Source organism: Acanthaster planci, linkage group LG10 (genome assembly GCF_054643075.1).
Source record: "Acanthaster planci isolate LZ-2023a linkage group LG10, COTS_SCS, whole genome shotgun sequence".
Taxonomy (NCBI): Eukaryota; Metazoa; Echinodermata; class Asteroidea; order Valvatida; family Acanthasteridae; genus Acanthaster; species Acanthaster planci.
Genome location: NC_141786.1, coordinates 14,181,707 through 14,200,878, shown reverse-complemented (window position 1 = coordinate 14,200,878; position 19,172 = coordinate 14,181,707). Strand labels below are relative to the sequence as shown.

At 38.6% G+C, this 19,172-nt stretch overlaps 1 protein-coding gene across 9 annotated transcripts in view; it reads right to left on the bottom strand.

The window, feature by feature from the left end:
* LOC110982036 (roundabout homolog 2-like) overlaps window positions 1-19,172 on the bottom strand; it is a 118,442-nt gene that overhangs the window by 39,762 nt on the left and 59,508 nt on the right. For all 9 annotated transcript variants that reach the window (XM_087141860.1, XM_087141858.1, XM_087141855.1 and 6 more), the window contains 2 exons: window positions 12,849-12,988; window positions 1,433-1,625 (listed from right to left, as the gene is read on the bottom strand). In XM_087141860.1, the coding sequence (XP_086997986.1) occupies window positions 1,433-1,625; window positions 12,849-12,988 (333 nt within the window). The remainder of the gene's footprint in view (window positions 1-1,432; window positions 1,626-12,848; window positions 12,989-19,172) is intronic.

The following is a 19,172-nucleotide window of genomic DNA, read 5'->3' as shown; positions in this document are numbered from 1 at the left end:
ATAGAGTGCTTGGAGTAAGGCAAGCTATTACTTCACAGCAGGAAGTCTATTGATTAGCCATAGCAGAGAGACTAAACCAGTCTGCCATCAGGAGAGATACTGTACTTAGACATCTGCAGACTGTTGATGGAATTGTTGCAGGACAGAAACTTCAATTTGACTTGGGTTCTGCCCATATCTGTAAAACCTCCATGCATTTGTTGACTGGAAAAATGTTTTACAACTGTACTAAGTACCCACCAGTACATGTACATGTATTTTGAAATGCTAGGAAACAGGCCAAACTAGATGTACATGTAATTACAGCTAATGTACATGTACACCATGCCTGTCAAAGAGCCCATGAAATTCATATTATGCGATCCGTGTACATGCATGTATTTTAACCCAATTTATATTCTTTTCATTTAACTTAAAATTTAAGGGCATTTTGGTGACCTTCGGGTTTTATGACAATGCAATATTCATGAGGCAAGTGTTACATGTACATATATGTCATTCCATAAGGCAACCTTAAGAGTTATAGTTTATTTCAGCACCAAAATTTCAAGAACCTTTGAAATCGTGATACTCTGAATTTTCTGTAAATTAACCAAAGAGATACATGTACATGAACCAGTAGTAGTAGATTGAACACAATGTGTGTTCACAATGTGTGTTCACAATGTGTGTTCACAATGTGTGTTCCAAAGTGCAATCCATGTTACAGGCCCTTTGAATTAACAGTTTTGAAGTTACTTTGGTTTTAACTACATGTACTAATACTATAGAAAATAAATTCCAAAATAGGCATTTCAATATGGTATGATAGAGATGTACATTAGAACAGACAGAGTTATACAACACTTACAGTTACATGTACATTCCAAGTTCCAGAGTGCACTCAAATGAAAGGATGTAAAGTACATATTCAGAAATCAAGCTTAAGTTACAAACCTGTACATGTACATGTGTTAATGTACAGTACGTCTGTACATGTACATAGGTTAATGTACAGTACGTCTGTACATGTACATAGGTTAATGTACAGTACGTCTGTATATGTACATGTTTGCAAGAAATGCACGAGTGCAAAAGAACTGACTTGAAATGGGTTTCAGTCAGTCTCTCTTATACGGTATTTTCAGCATTTTAATAAACATGCACATGTACATATACCAGTACCTGCTGTCCAACTTTTCAAGCTTAGTTTCAAATACATCCATGCAAGCCATCATCTTGTAAACGTTGTCGGTCACTCTCCTTGGTGGACTAACAAAAAGATGCAACAAGAACTCTGGAAAGTGGTTCTTGCATTTATAAACACTTCCTTTGTTTGCAGTGACTCACAGATACATGTACATGTCTAGACAAGGTACACATTTAACTTACAGTTGGAATGTTTAAATGAATTGTACAATACAAGACAAAGTAAGTCTGATGCTATACTTACAGGTTACTTCCAACGTAGCATTGTTGCTGACAGCTTCTCCAAGGTAGTTGGTGGCAACACATTGATAGGTGCCCACGTCAGCATTGTTTCCTTTACTGTGAATGACACGTAAGAAGAAGAGTTCTCCGGGGTTGAGCATGGAGCGATGCCCATCACCCGATAACAGGTCTAATCTCTCTCCATCCTTCAGCCACTGTACAGGTAGAATTAAATAAAACTTCCATAACAATATGCACAGTCACATTATTCATAACTTCCTGGGAATCTTTTGTGAGAAAATGTGAACATATAGATAATGCAGACATTTATAAGTAATATAGCGGTACATGCAAGTGTCTGCACCTTTATGTGCAAAGTAAGCGCTGCTGGAAGAATATAACCCGAGTGGTCATTCTATGGAACAAAAGTTTGCCCTGTGCAGTGTGACCTTATCTCTTTGAAATTTGAAGGTCATTCTAAGAAACAAGGCAGTCAGCTTGTCCACTATGACATGACTGACTGCATTATGAAAATACATGTCATACAAGTGTACATGTACATGTCCATGCATTCCAAACCAACCATAACATGTATGTATTGGCTTTGGAAACTCTCTTTGAGATTTCACAAACAAATGCTCTTCCAATCTCTTCTGGCTGGAAATAACCAAATACATGTACATGTATATGTTTACTGCCCGGGTTTTGTTTCAGCAATACCATTTCCTATGTCAGGGTTTTGAGTTGCAGTGTACACACACCTTAAGTCTCACGGCATACAGACATGTCTGCCCTTCTTCAGACAAGAACTCTTTAATTCTGCCTAGCAATACTCAACAAACACATCCCCATACCCATATCAAGGTAAAGCCGGCTTCCAAGCTCACCTCACCATAAATCACTTCTTAGCCTCCATTTATTATTCCTTTTTATCAGATCTTGGTGGCAGATTTACTTTTCTCAAAATATCTCTGATGTTTACATAAAGTGAGAATTTCTGGATATATTCAACTACCATGACACCATACAAAAAATTCTACAACATAAATTTGTAATAAATGTACACGGAAAAATAAATGACATGTATATCAGTACAAGTCACTGCTTTCATGAAGGTACATGCTATGTTTCCTTTAAAGACCACCAAAAAGTCCGATTCCTGTTTTAAATAAGTCAGGCAGAGTAGCAGACTCAAAACATGTTGAATATGGTTTAAGAGTGCTTTTAAAACAATGTTTAAACAATGTCAACATTATGAAAGCAGGCATATCACTAAAATAGTTTGGTCATGAGATATCTTTTACATTGTACACAGATTTTAAAGAAAATTATTGCCATTTGCTGAAACTCTGCCATAAAAAGTCTTGAGTTGTTCTCTGAAAATGGTACAAAATGATGATCTAGTGATGAAAAGAGGTGGCATCGCTGCTACGGGTACGGAACTTATAGGAATGGTTTTAATTTTGTTACTCCATGGCAGTGTCCAAAAAGAGCTGCCAAGGGAGCAATGAAAGCATCTTGCTTTGACAATGATGAGAAGCCAAAAAGCCTGTAACCAATGGCAACCTGCTTATATGCTATTGGTAACTCTCACAAGGTCACATTATACACAATATGCCATCATATCCAAACCTCCACACTGCTGGATGCATGCATTCTCTGCATTATCAGGACTGGTGTATATGCATTATCATTTCTACTGCTGTGAATGGGCACACTGTCAATACAGTAATTGTTCATGTAAATAAAAAACATTTGTTCTTGATGCTACTTAATCACAGAATGTTTAAAAAACTGTGAAGGAAGGTGGAGATGAAGTGTATCATTCATTCAGTGGTGTATACTATCATACACATTCAATAAATTAACCAGAACATGGCAGCATCTTAGAATGACTCAGTGACTCAAGCCACAGTCCACATCTTCATTCCTTGTCTTGCCAGTGCAGATCTGGGAAATAATGAGCCTTTTAATGGGGACTTTGAAAAGAAATTCTGTACATGTAGGTGCTGGAGCAACCATTGTGGTCAAGTTAGACCAAGAATATCACTCAGACACATGTGGGTGCTAAAACTTTTTGAATTTGTCTTGTCTTATCACTTTAATATAAAATAGACACTTTTTTATTTACCATACATAGAGAAGGGAGCGAACCCTCTACCCAATATGAATAACAAGGACACCACTTTGTCCTCACAAAAAAGGTCATTTCACTAAAAAAGGGACCTCCAGAATCCAATCTCCCAAGGGGAAACCAGACATACACATAAAACAACCAAGCCAAAACTCTCAAAGGATTAAGACCAACTTAAGGCGTGACAAATACGAAAGAACTTGTGGTCAAAGAATTTATGCTTAAATAACAGAGTTCTTCAAGACTGGAGTAAAACTACCATTAGTAAAAGCCACCTACTAGCATGATTAATGTGCTCAATTAATTCCACACATCTCTGGGAAATAAAACATTGCAACGTTTCTCCCATTTTTCTTAATTTGTCCCTGGCTTTAAAGCAGCAGTCAGCGTATAATCAGGTTAAATGCAATGCTGTCAGTTTGAGTCCATCAGAAGTTGAGTCACCGTCTGCCAACTATTCACAAAGAAGCACAAAGATCCCTGTACATTTGAAGAATAATTGAACTGTCTCTGTCCATCTACATGTACATGTACTTACTCAGCGTCCATCAAATAAGATAGTAAATCTTATATCATAGTTTTAAAAATTCACCAGAACTACGGATCTTATCTGATTGTTTCTACATACAGATCCTATGGCTTCTTCATACATCATTTGAAGTTTAACTTGACTTCATTCATTAGCTTGACTTCACTCCGAATGTGAGTAGCACTTATTTCATCACAAATAATCAGTGTGGCATAAAAAATCAAAGTTACCCCCAAAACACATTTTCTTACCCTCCTCAATCCTTCAAAATCCTCTGGGTGGTTTAGGATTGAGGCTACATGGCAAACTTGCATTGCTACCTAAGGATACCATTCGCACTGCGCCTCAACATAATGAGAGGAATTGCTGGAGGATTTTGAAGGATTGAGGCAGTGGACACCCCTCCACAGAACATATTCAAGAACTATTGGAGGATTTGGGGGGACTGAGGCTGTATCCGTTTTTTTTCAAGGGGGGTAGTTGGAGATTTTGAAGAATTAAGGGTTTATCCAAGCCAAAAAAGCCTAGGTGGTTAGGGTTAATAATGGAATTAATAATGTCTTGGCCAGTCTTGAATGTGCATTTAAGGCCGGCTCAGCAGAATGGACGCAGCTAATGCCTGAGCTGCAGGTGAAGGCTTTATCAGCGTTCATTCTCCTGAGCTGGTCTTAAACATTAGTTGAAGACAGACCAAGCACATGTTTATTCTCATTCATAGATACCATTTTTGTCAGAGAGCCAAATGAAGTCAACATAGGCTAAATTTCCAAGAATTTTGTTCAAGAATTTTGCTTTCATTTTCCCAATCACCCTCATGTAGTCTAAAAGAATCTCCTTATATGGACTTAGTGCACGTGTGGTGAGTTCTGCATGCCACGACACACACAGACTCTCGACCAATAGGAATGGATTAAACTGTTTTGTATCCAGGTGCCAGCGCATTTTTACACAGCGGACAATATTAAAATATCCCAGCGGGCATTATGAAATGTTAATACAAGGTTATGTTGCTCATTGTGGAATACGGAAACTGTCTAAGGTAATTATGAATGGCCAATCAACAGCCAAAAATGTACCAATTCTTTTGATCATTCCCCACTTTTGAGGACTGGTCAGTTTAGTTCTTATTATGATCTTGGCAAGACACAATCACATCAGATTACTAAACCCACAGCTGAGAACTTTTAAAATCCACCAAGAGGTTTTTGGAGAAAAAATTAAGTACATGTAAAATCTGTAAATGCATGCATGTTCTGTTTGTGCAAACTGCTACACATACTGTACATGTGCATGTGCATCTTCTAGCTATCAGTTTAAAGGCCACACCTCAGTGACAGCAATCACACAAATCTCATGCATGGGCATTTCTGAACCTACAGTTTGTCTGCTAGCTATGTACAAGAACATCCAGACTTAATCCAGAGTGCAAGAGCAGTGCCAGTAACACACATGAAGAAGCAATTTCCAGAGAGATTATATGTGAACTGTGAAATCAGCAGTGGATGAAAGATAGCATAGGGGCTTTTGAAGCTGGCGACACACAGGCTCTAGTCTCAGGTCAGCTTTGCCTGTCGTCAGTTCATGGGCCCACCTAAGCCAGGTTGCAATTATCATCCACCCGCAAACCAAGCAGCAAAATAGAAATTACACACTGGCGCATGCCAACCGGTTCAACATGTATGTCTCAACAGGCAAGAAAAGTCAGTCAGTCCAGAAAATATCAAGCAGAACAAAAATCTTGGAAGCTACATGTAGCGAAAAGCAAATGAGAGACAAAATGCAATGATCTACAGATACTGCAGGAAATCCATAGACATGTGCATGTAAATAGCAATAGGTGCTCTAGATGTCCACAACCAGTGTGTTACTTATCATCACATCTTCTCTATTTGTCACCAGTGAGAAGGGACTTATTAGCAGTTGTCTTTGTTGAGAAAATTGAAGTAGAGACATTTTCTGTCATGTTTAACCAAACACTGCCATCAGCAACACTTGAATGGGTCGCTTAAGTCTGCAGAAAGTTCATTCTTGGTTAGTAAGAGCTAATGCCTCAACTTCACATTTCCCCCACTGCTGTTAAACGAGGGAATAAATATGTGTTGGACCAATCTTGGGCTCAGGCAATAATCAGCCTTCATGCTCCTGAGCTGGTCTCCTGAGCATTTAAGACCAGCCCAGCACATATTGGTATTTATTCCCATTCATAAATACCTTGTGTAGAATTCAGCAAACTTTGCTGGAATTCTGTACATTAAATTTGTCGTTTTGCAACTTTTTTGAGCATTTTTCCGCATTCAATGTTCACGGGCCACTCCAAACTGACTTGTGTCTGCCTCGACTTGATTTAAAATGGTATGAACTAGATCGGATACCAGACTAAAGTTGTCACTGCCATTGAAAATCCAGAAGAGAATGGGTAATAAATGTAAACACAGCTACAACTCTTTGCAAAACTCAAGATCATTGTATTTCTTAACAAAAGAAAAATTTAATATAGATGAGACTAAAACTGGGAATTCAAATTATAAACTTTTGAAACAACTAAAATCAAATTTGCTTTAATATATTTTCAGCATTGTCAGCACATCAATTCTGCACGACATGTCGATATAAATTACCGTAAAGAGAAGAAGCTCTGATAATGTGTCTTCTCAGCATTATTAGAGAAAATAATCTATAAATGCTGCCAAATTATTGCTTAGCGTCATCTGAAATGGCATACTGGTGACAATTATGATGGTTGCAGGCTGTTTTTACCACAATTTTGCCCATGAATGTGCAGTTAGCAAAGACAGATTGTGCAGACATTGCCGTCAAGTTAACAGCCATGTTGTTACGGCTGTCAATGCGAGGCCGACGCAGATCTGTATACAGACCATGGACTGTGCTGTGTGGCATGGGCACGGTTGCTGTGCGTGTGTAGTGTAACGTGAATGTCCTTGTTCAGGGGCCACTTTGTTGCCGTTGGTGTTTTATCGTCCGTTTAAGACCAGCCACATGACGGGCTCTCGACCAATAGGAATAGCTAAAATGTCTGAGGTATTTATGAATAGGGGTATTACCAGTTATTATTTAGTTTGTTAACCCTCCTATGCTGAAGTCACTCTTTGGGTCACTCAGTAAACACCTCCAAGAAGCACAGCTGTGTCGTGTTGTGCACTGCACCAACTGTCCCTCACAGGAATATCAGATTGCACTTATGTACTGCCCAATAACTGTGCTTCACTGTTTCATATGCATCATTGTGCAGTAAACCAAATGTAATGAAGAGGACTGCACAAAAGACCCTGGGTCATTTTGTGCTGGCAACTAACTGTGTACTCACTGAACCTGTGCATGTTGGTGTTCCATATAGAAAACACATGCAAGAGAGTGACTGTGGGCACTTGTGCATATTTGTGCTGTAAAACCAAAGGAGGATAATACATGTAGCTGGATCACACGTTTAGCGCTTTGTTAAATACAGAAATGTTCTCCGACAAACTTGCAAAAGGACTCAACATGTGCATGGGCATCATACTGAAAACTGTGACTTCAACAAGTAGTGTACATGTAGATTTTTAGGTTCATGGCTGCATGTGCAACGATACCAAGTTGTGTGATATGAAGCCAAACATGGGAGTTTTCATAATATTTACTATAAGGCTACTGCTCAGAATGAGTGGGAAAAAATTATACTGAAATTTGAGGTTTGAGGAATTTCACAGTTCAAAGCCTCCAAATGATTCTTGTCCAAGGAAAAAACACAGCTGGAAATGAAGCAGAGTTTAGAGAAAGAGCCCATGTTTTGATATCTTTAAAAGGTCAGAGATTATCCTCTCTGGCTGTGAAGCTAATCAGCAGCAGGGTCCAAATACAAATGTTATGCCCCAAGAATGCCACATGCGGTCAAAAGGCAAACCCCCTGTGGAATGGGAAGAGTATTGAACCTGTTGACTTCATTGGGATATGGGACACGCACAAGTGAACTGTTGAGTGAATTTGCTTCTGGGGAAGATGGTGTGCAACAATTAAACAGGCAAAGCATAACATTAGAATATCACTGCGCTACTCTCAAAATATTAACCTCAATCCTTCAACAACTGAAAGTTTGAGAACTGGTGAAAACTGTTGCACATGTAAAATGTATTTAGGTCATCTGATCTGTACAATTGCCTATCTGTGTTCATTTTGGTCTTTCTGTAGCTATATATATACAGAAAGTTTGAATTCATTAGACTAAAGTAGCAAAAGTTTAGCCTTTTCCTACTCTTTTTAGGTGTATTTTCAACACTTTTTAGTTTACTACAGTTCTGGTGAGATACCAGTACAAGATAATGCCTTCTAATGAACACAATGCTTACAAAATGTTTATTAAAGTAGTTGTCTGGTATAGTGATTCTCAGTCACTGGTGCACCTGTTCCCAATCTCCAGGCCATTTAAATGTGTGGTGGCCAGCCTCAAGAATATTTCTGCATGAGGATTTGGGTCCAACAGTCCAACACTTGATCTAACTCAAGCACAAAAGTTAAGTTCAAAATGAAATTTGTACATTTTGTTCAATGTGCCAGTATGTTCATTTCCGTTCATATTTCACCTTTAAAATCCCAACCTTCCTTAACCACACAGAATTCAACACCAGTAAAATGGGTACTGGTAGCTTACTATCTGGTGTTTAATTTTGTGTGAATGGGTACTGTAGGCCTGCACACACCCTGTTGAATTTGGACTGAACGGGTACTGTGGGCCTACACATACCCTGTTGAATTTGGACTGAATGGGTACTGTGGGCCTGCATATACCCTGTTGAATTTGGACTGAATGGTTATTGTGGGCCTACACATACCCTGTTGAATTTGGACTGAATGGGTACTGTGGGCCTGCACACACCCTGTTGAATTTGGACTGAACGGGTACTGTGGGCCTGCACATACCCTGTTGAATTTGGATTGAATGGGTACTGTGGGCCTACATATACCCTGTTGAATTGGGATTGAATGGTTATTGTGGGCCTACACATACCCTGTTGAATTTGGACTGAATGGGTACTGTGGGCCTGCACATACCCTGTTGAATTTGGACTGAACGGGTACTGTGGGCCTGCACATACCCTCTTGAATTTGGACTGAATGGGTACTGTGGGCCTGCACATACCCTGTTGAATTTGGACTGAATGGGTACTGTGGGCCTGCACACACCCTGTTGAATTTGGACTGAACGGGTACTGTGGGCCTGCACATACCCTCTTGAATTTGGACTGAATGGGTACTGTGGGCCTGCATATACCCTGTTGAATTTGGACTGAATGGGTACTGTGGGCCTGCACATACCCTGTTGAATTTGGATTGAATGGGTACTGTGGGCCTACACATACCCTGTTGAATTGGGATTGAATGGTTATTGTGGGCCTACACATACCCTGTTGAATTTGGACTGAATGGGTACTGTGGGCCTACACATACCCTGTTGAATTTGGACTGAACGGGTACTGTGGGCCTGCACATACCCTGTTGAATTTGGATTGAATGGGTACTGTGGGCCTGCACATGCCCTGTTGAATTTGGACAGAATGGTTATTGTGGGCCTGCACATACCCTGTTGAATTTGGATTGAATGGGTACTGTGGGCCTGCACATGCCCTGTTGAATTTGGACAGAATGGTTATTGTGGGCCTGCACATACCCTGTTGAATTTGGATTGAATGGGTACTGTGGCCCTCTCACTTTTTACCATCACTTTTTACCATCAAGAATTTCAAATGAGTACTGTATTTGTAATGACAGAAAGCTTCCCATTAAAATGGTATTATGTACCGGGAGTACCGGTATGTAATATTATGTAATAATAACCATAAGAAGGACAATCTTCATTGTTTCTTAGGTACTGCCTGTCCACACTCTTTGTACTGTGCAGTGGGCTTGCTGTACCCAATCAAACAAAATCACACAGGTAAAGACCTGTTGGAGTCTGTGTGATTGGGTACTGTGAAGTAAGAGTGTTTTTCCAAGGTGCTGAAGTTTGTGATTGGGGAAGGTTAGGTCCAGGTCCTTGGGTGGTTAGGGTTACGGAAGTTTCCACTGCAAGTCGAATCACAAAACGAAATCAAGTTTCTCACAGGTTTTTCCTTGAGTCATCACTTCAGAATCGCATGTGACAAGCAATATGGTTACACTGATTCTTGCTGCTGAATTGAATATACATATAAGAGATGTACTGAGAATGGCAACGAAGCAAGTTGGCAATGTAAGTAATGTCAGGCAAATGTTGTTATTGAAAACAATCAAAACCAGCACAATACTAGTAGAAGTATTTAATCAAAATTTCTGTGAGTTCAGTCACATACATGTAGGCTACCCTGTCTACACACATGTACTAGAGTTCACAAGTGATACAGACTGTGTTGCAGGTTGGCAGTTATTCCTTTGCAAGTGTGATTTTCCTTAAATTCTGAGTCACAGCCTGGCTGAAGCTCTGTCAGTCCTAAATATTTTTCTTTCATTTAAAGCAAATTTTCAATGTTCAATTAAAGTGGAAGAAACTTCAAGAGTCAAGCAGGGTGTTCAGCATCAGATTTTTTGGTATAGCAGTGTTCATTAAAGCAATGTAGTACTTTATCTTTATACTTATGCAGAGATGACACATTTGATCAGCAAGGTTTCCACAAATTGATTTCAGGATGATTTTACCTCAGCTGAACAGTCCTTTCAAAGACCATCCAGGTGTGCTCCCTGCTTACAGTTTGCCAGTGGTAAAACATGTACCAGTAGGTCTGACATACTCTGGGTACCGGTACTTGATCTGGGTGCAACCTTAAGATTCGGAATCTTTTTTCCCCGTTAAAAGAGTTCAACCGTTGTGTATTGCATCAAACAGCTCTCATTATTCATCTCTTACTTATGGCACACAAAAGATTTGTAGAGATCAGATTAATAATGGCACTGAGAGGTAGTTTCTGATGACGTCTGGTTCAGACCCAGCACCCAACACCAAAATGATGTGCATAAGCTTTACCCATGCACGTACATGTGCGTGCCATTTGGCCCCACTGGCGCAATCTCAACCTGAACAAAGTCCTCTTCAAACTGAAGTGTGCAGGAAGACACCACAAAAGGTATCTTGTTCACTCCTTACAGCCGATAAGTGGCTGATTCATAGGCTGGCTGAAGCCCTGTCAGGAGAGGATGGTTGATAATTGAAGATTCTAGCATCAAGATCATTAGGATGAACACTTGGTGTCACTTACATTACAGCCAGCACATACTGGTACAAACCAATGACAGAACAGCAACGACAGTGATAGGATGACTAGGGACAGGCTACCAGTACATAAAGCGTGCTACTCCAAATGTTCTTGAAATAATCGGTTAAAGGTAGCCATGCTTACGTCTCATCCAAAAGATGTTCATTTTGTTCACAACTCTATTTACTTAAGGCTTCATCTTCCTTTCAAAACACATTTTTGTATTTGAAACAGAACTGAATTGATTTAAAATCAGCTGAGCTACTTTAAATGAGCTACCGGTAATTTAAAATCATTTAGGTCCTCCATCGGAGTATATATACATGTATATTGAGGCGATTATATGAATTGTCTCATTTAAGTCATCTTCATTCCTGCTCATCCTAGAAGTCTTAAAGTGTATTGGATTTATCCCACTTCTGATTCAAGACTTGTGAATACTGTAAGATCAGTCATTTTTTCAAAGCAAACACTGACACCAGTTATTCCCTTCCATCGCTAAAGAGCATGCAAATGCGTACATCAGAGAAAAGAAATCACAACAAGAGAACTTTGCAAATAAACAAATTAATATTTAAAATCTTAAGTCACTTATAACATTTAATGTGTCAAAAACTTAATTGTTAAATTTCTTTTGACAACCCTTAAGTCAAGGTTAGCACCTCTCTACAGGTGTTAAAGTTTAAACAAAAATGCATGGGGCAGTTTATTTGAATTTTCCAGGAAAACTTAGAGTAGTCAGTGAGGTCCATAAAATGCATCCGCAAGAATGAAGTACATCAATACATCAAAGAAGTGCAAAAATGGATGACTAACGGAAAGAAACTAAATTTCATCCAGTGCTTTGTGATGGGGGGCCGGTATAATTTACCAGGGCATACAATGTTGCCACAATTCTTTTCTTCAAATGTCAATTTTATAAAGTTGTTCTCAATTCAGAACATGTGTACATGTACCGGTACGTGACAGCCAATCAGGGAGCATACATACAAACTATTACAATGAACTTCTTTGTGAATACTGGTAACTGTAATTTGCTAACATTACAGCAAAGCACTGCCTTCTGGTTCCAGGAAATAGCAAAGCCATTGAAAGAAGTGGGAGTATGCAGGGGAATGCACTTCAAAAATACTTTTCAGCAATCTAAGGGATTTAACTTTACATGTACATGTAACACAACGGTTCATGGCCACTGTAAGGAAAAGTTTACAATGGATTTGCCGCATGACTGAGTTACATGTCATGTATAACTCATGTTCATAGGTTTATTTTACATGTGTGATAAACTGCAGTGTTTAAGAATAGATGAGATTTGGTCTCAAATTCCAAAGATTAAAAGTACAAAAACTAACAGCAAGGCAAAAGCTTTAAGTTTACCTGTTATAATGTGAGGTATTGACCCATCTGAATTTTTTTACAAATTTGGCCTGTTTACTGGAACAATTTTCATGCCTTCTTCAAGTAATACCAGTACTTAATAACAGTGGCATTTCAACTGAAGCAATCAATCAAAATATCACACAAAAATCAGCAGCAGAGATGTACATGAACCTACCGTTATTGTTGGGTCTGGCCTTCCATCTGCCCTACATCGCAGGGTAGTAGGCTCCCCCCTTGGGACAATCACACTCTGAGGATGTTCAGTTATCCGTGGAGGATAGTCTTCTCTCCTATTACCACCAGGTGCTCCAATCACTGGCAATCAAATCACACAATACAGTCATTACATTATTAACATCAGATGATTAACACATGAACAGGTGATGTGGTGACAACAACACTTCAAACTGAGACTAATGTTCGAAATGCACAGACTGCTTGTCAAAGAAAACAGTGTCAAAGAAAATTAGTTCGTGAAGACTGTTGGAATAAAAGTTAAGTAGTAAATACGTGTACTTTTGTAATGCAATATTTGATACCTTTATCGTTCATTTTCACAATCTTGGGTTTGCACCTGTTTACAAAATCCCGAGTTTCCTTCATAATCCATTTGCCATCCTAATTTGGCTTTTATCAGCATCCTGATTTTGTTCTACAGCACATTTAAGGAATGCTGTAATTTGGAAATATACATGTAGGGTCTATTTGTAACACAGTGTCCAACACTTTTATTATCTGGTTTCACCATTCAAGTCTACAATCTACCCAGTATTTTCTCTTTTTCAGTTGTGACCAAATCCCACATGTAGTAAGCTTTCCATACAATCGCTAGATGTGTAACAATTTTGGAATCCTTGATGAAAAAGGGTATTATGTCAGTGAAAAAGTTCAGGGATCCTACTTGTATGCATGGTGCAAAATTCTTTTAAGGTTTTCATCTTTAAAGTGGCTCTGGAGACTTGCAAGGCTGGGCCATAATTTTGCATTTATACGAACAATCTATTTTCTGTCCCAATTTTACTTTTGTCAGAGTCATGATATTACTTTTAAATTTTCCAGCCATTACATTCAACCACTCTGCATCCTTCTTGCTCATACTGCATTCTTGGCAGGCACAATTAACACCTCAAGTAAAAAAAATGTGCATAAACCAAATAATACACATTGTAAGAAACTCTTGCAAAAGAAAGTTTTAATACATTGTATTATTTGTCTTTCAATAGACTTAATTTGAGAGGACTAGGCCTACATGTACAAATGGTTGGTTGCACGACAGCTACAGTACACATTCATGAACCCATAAGCTTCATGCACGAGTACTGTACCTCATTCAATGCTGACAAAGAGACTGGCAAACTGCCTACATGCACATGTACCAGTAGTTGCACATTGATCATTTGCATTCCACACCAAATATATGAGAAAGAAACAATACCTATAGGGCTCTATGATTTGACTGTCCAATGGAAAGTTGCTACAAAGTAACAGAGTGCCTCCTGCTGTTTGTCCACTGATTCTCAAGAGCCTTTATTGGCTCTGATTCCTAATTACATGTAGATGCTTTTAGTCTACCCACCAGTTTATCTGAGCCAGCCCACAAGCACACCTACAGGGAGACACTTGGCCTGAAATACTACATGTAGTTGGAAGAAAATGCAGATGGTATTCTGAGTTGGTATTTCTGAAAATATTTCACTCCTTAAAACTGGTAAAATTCCAAACACTCCGTACATTTGACAGAGCCTGAGACAGACCACAATACCCATGAAGAATAAACCAGATGACTGACCTACATGTACCGGTACCTCAGTCTTAGGTTACTGGTTACTGGTACCTTCAGAACTAACCCCCAAAATACAGAAATCAAAATGTGATTGATAAATCACTTTCCAAATCAATCAAAAATACTCATATGCTTTAACAGTGAAGTATTTACTCTGTCAAACTGTGAAACACTGTTCACCTCTTCCACTTTGAAAGAAGGGTTTTTATATCCAATTTTTTACAACACATGAATGCCAGAGAGGAAAGAGTAAAGCTGATGGAATTTGCCACTGTTGTGGCATTGACTGTTTTGGTTTTTTGTATTTTCTTTTTAATATTTTTTAATGTTGACTTTGAATGAAAACTGAAAAGTTGAATGCATCTTCCACATTGGACTTTCTTCTTGTAACACACTGCATGACAAATTGCCAAATGCAACAAAATAAAAGTTTTAAAAAGCTGAGCTTGAAATTGGAAACCTCTCAAGCACACCAAAATGCAATTTCCCTAGAATTTGTTGCATGGTTCATGCGGTGTAAATACCAACCTTTGCACCATGAAGTGTTGCGAGTTCTACATGTAAGCAAACACACAACTGTCACCAATGTTGCATTCCATTATACTACTGCATTTAGCATCAGTACACTTCATGTCTTAACCCTAACCCCCTAGGGTATATGTAAAAATCATACTGAAATCGGAGAATTTGGGACTGTTTGGGCTACTGGATGAATGACAACCCTGTTTGAAAAATACTACCCAATGATGCACTCATGTGTACATGTACAGTATGTCAACTAACATGTCAATATCAAACTCTCATTTTACTTACTGCACAGTGTTCATGTTCACAAGATTTTTACAGTATATGGCTTCAAAGCTCAAACAATGAAGACTAGCTTCAATGTACATGTATTAACCTAAATTTCACTTTGGTATCATCCAGCTGGAACACTTATTTTGATACAAAAGACAGTTCAGAGGCAGTTACTTGGGAAAAAAGACAAGCAGAATATGTGCAACATGCACGTACATGTACATGTACTATGTGTGTGTACATGTACATGTAGTTGTGTAAACATATAAGCATACACTGTACATGTACATGTACATGCATGAATTACAGGTCTACAGTCCTCAAGTATCCGTGCAGATGGGAGGATCATTTGTGTGCAATACATGTACCGTAGGTTTACTTTAGGGTAATGTACATGTACATACTAGTACATGTGTATTTGTGAGGGGAAAAAAAGAAAGACAATTTCATTTGTAGCATGTGTGAGATGAGAATTCAAGTTTTACATTAATGTCACTCAGCATGTTCCCATAAGACAGAGCACTGAAAGTAACTTGAAAAAAAAAACAGGCCAGTGTAGTGAGAAACAGATCTACATGTACATGTACAAATTGTTTGGTCAGAGTTCCCCTGATACTTGAGCAAATAATGATTTGTGTAGGTGTGGGAATGGAGCAAAGGAGATGGGTTGGAATTCCCAGGCAGACTGAGAGGAGACTGAGTGGAGACAGTGCTGGTAATGGACACCACAAGATGGCTGTGTCGGCTAATAGGACAATCCTATCATATCTAATCGGAGGGCCTGGGTAAAGCCTCATCTCAAAGACGACAGCAGCATGACCAAGGATGTGTCATGATAAACTACCTGTATTAATAAAACATCTCCTTCAGCTTGTACAAGTTTGGTGAAAGTATGAAGTGCTTCAGTCAAGAATTCTGTTTGATTTCAATCATTCTGCTTGATTTCAATCATTCTGTTTGATTTCAATCATTGGATTCTTTTAAAGCCTCAGAACAAAAAAGATTTTAATTTGATTTTCCATTTGCACTGCACATGTGCAATGTAGATTTTGTGATGTGCATAATACATACATGGACATGTTTTGTATTTTTACAGTATATTGGTGTTTTTCATTGTTGATGTTAAACTTTCAAAGATGAAGGTAACGTTTTATCCAAAATGTGTGCTTCCAAATCTACTCAGAGGCATTGGGAAGAGAGATTTTGCAATACAAGTACTCACATACATGTACATGCCACCTAGCGGTGCATGTATGATATACTGTATTACTTTGGATGGCACTTGATTAAAGGTAACCCTTCATACATGTACATGCACCTGCACTGTATATTCCATCAACTGCAAATGATACATATATACTTACAGTTGAAGATGTGGCAAAGCAAGGGATCATGTACATGTATAGTTTTGCCATGTACATATAGTTAATCAATGAGAGACTAGTGAGAGGAGCATTGGGATAAGTGGTTGGTCCAATAAAGACCATCTACGTCATAAACTTCAAAAGCAGCAGTTCACCATTGATGTAAACGTACGATGTTTTAACCTACATGTATTTCTCAGTGTCTTCATGACGGGCAATGTATGATTTGGGGTTTACAAGCACTGTACAAAAACAAACACTTCAAAATGATGGCCAGATTTTTGGCTTAAATTTCATGTGACTTTGAATGTCAGTTGCAATACCTGGCTGAAAGCCAGCACATATCAGAGTTGAAACAAGGCACCTCACCCGCGCTTTTCAATCATTTTCCTTGTCAAGGCAGAACAGGCAGTTTGGTAATCCTAGAACAGACCCTATCCCCAAGTACTCCAATATTGAGACTATCCCAGTGAAAGCCAAAGGCAATAAATCATCTCTCTTAAACTGACACTCTGCCTCAAAGTAGACACATTAAGATTGAAAAGCATATGAATGCTGGTGTCAAGTTTCTGATGTTTTAACCAAGACAAGATTTTGCAGTTATGATAGAAATACATGTAGAACTTGCCACTTAACATGTACACACATTTAATTGTTTATAAGCCCTGTGTGAGATGTATTTCACTGACATGTGCATGTACATGTCATATGAAATAATTCCTGTATAGAGACCAAAGATATGCACAAATTATTCAAAAATGACATAATATGGATAAATACATGTACATGTATGACAAGACAACAGCACTGTTCACAAAGGCAGCACTGTACAAACTGATTACTTTTTCGATTTTGATTTTTTTCACTTCTTTGCTTTAAAACATCCTACATGTATTTGACCATTTTGACTACGCTTCCACAAGCAAAACATTATTAATGTCAAATTACATTAATGTTGCCAGGTGCAGAAATCTTTTTCTGCATTTACACAAAGAGACACAAATCTGACAGGCCCTTGTAAACACAGAACATATCGCCTTGAAAGGCCACAAGAGATGCAAACACTCGGTAAACCTGCATGAACATTCCCCTATGGAAAAAATGCACTGAACAGGAGGAGTCAGTGAAGGAAAACAGGGATACATTCATTTTGACGTTTTCCCCAATGGACGTGCATTTTCATTCATTGACTTTGGCTAATTAATCATTCATTCTACTTATTGGATTCATGCCAAAGTTTACCTCCCAAAGAATTATCTAAGGGCTCTTACTGCCTGAAGTTGTAACTGATGAGTGTTTTCTGTAGTTTTACAATAGGAGAAACTTCTCTGGTGATTATCTTGAGATAAGAAGCTGTTTTCCTTCAAAATTCAAATATGTGTCTATGTGAAAACCGTTGATAGTATGTGTACATGTTTGGTTATTTTTGAACAGTACACACATACATGTACATGTAATTGTTGATATGTGTACATGGAGGCCTAACTGATTTTTGGTTCTTTTTTTATGCCATGTGGTGCACAACTTCGGGACGATGACTTTTTACTTGTTGATGTTAAGATCATTGTTTCTGTGAACAATGATCTGTTTGGTCAGTATTGTTGATTAGTACCAAATTACAGAGAACAGAAATGATTAATGGCAGAGTTATCACTGCAATGTATACAAAAAGGCAGCGGGCAAGGAAATGGCCCAACAAGAACAAAAAACCAAGGATCAATTTTGAAAGTACATCTGCACTATGGGAAGTACATGTACACGGCTTTGTCTTCAATCCAAATTAAAGGGCTACATGTCATGAAAAATTCACAGCTAGAAAAATCAATGGACAGGGCTTCCAATATCTACATGGACATGCTGAACCAGACAACTGGTCAGTTGATCATTTTAATATACTGGTAGTATCCATTCTGCACTGGCATAATTGCTCTCCCTCCCATAACAAACAATGGGAGATCGAATGCAAAGACAGAGCCGATTTGGGTGCTACAATACATGTACAGTAGAATGCCACTATACTGAACATTCGGCTATACTGAACATCGTCCGTGGCGCCCAATATTTTGTGCACAAAACCTACCGAACACTATGCAGTTGTCATTTGTAATTTCCGAACGTCAACTTGATAAAACAGTCAGGTTTCTTTAAGTTGGAAAGTGACAAATGGCCACTATTTCCCCAAGGATTAGAAGGAAAAGCCACTAGTTGTTGAAGAGTTAATTGTAAATAAACTAGCTGAGAAACTGGGTACATGTACTGTACATGTACATTGATCTGCACTTGTTCAAAGTCATGCTCTAGTAACAGCAAGGGCAAGCACGGTTAATCTGCCAACGGAATTGAATGGACACTGATTTTGGGACTCCGCATGATCGGTATTGCACTAACATTAGTCTAAAGAGGGCGCCGCTGATACACAAGCCACCGAGATTCGCCACGGAATGCATCAGAGATCAATCCTGTGCAGTAGCTTCACGATTTTTAGGATAAACTTGAAATCAATTTTGCCACTTCAGATTTAATAAAAAATAAAAATAATTAACGGATACATTTT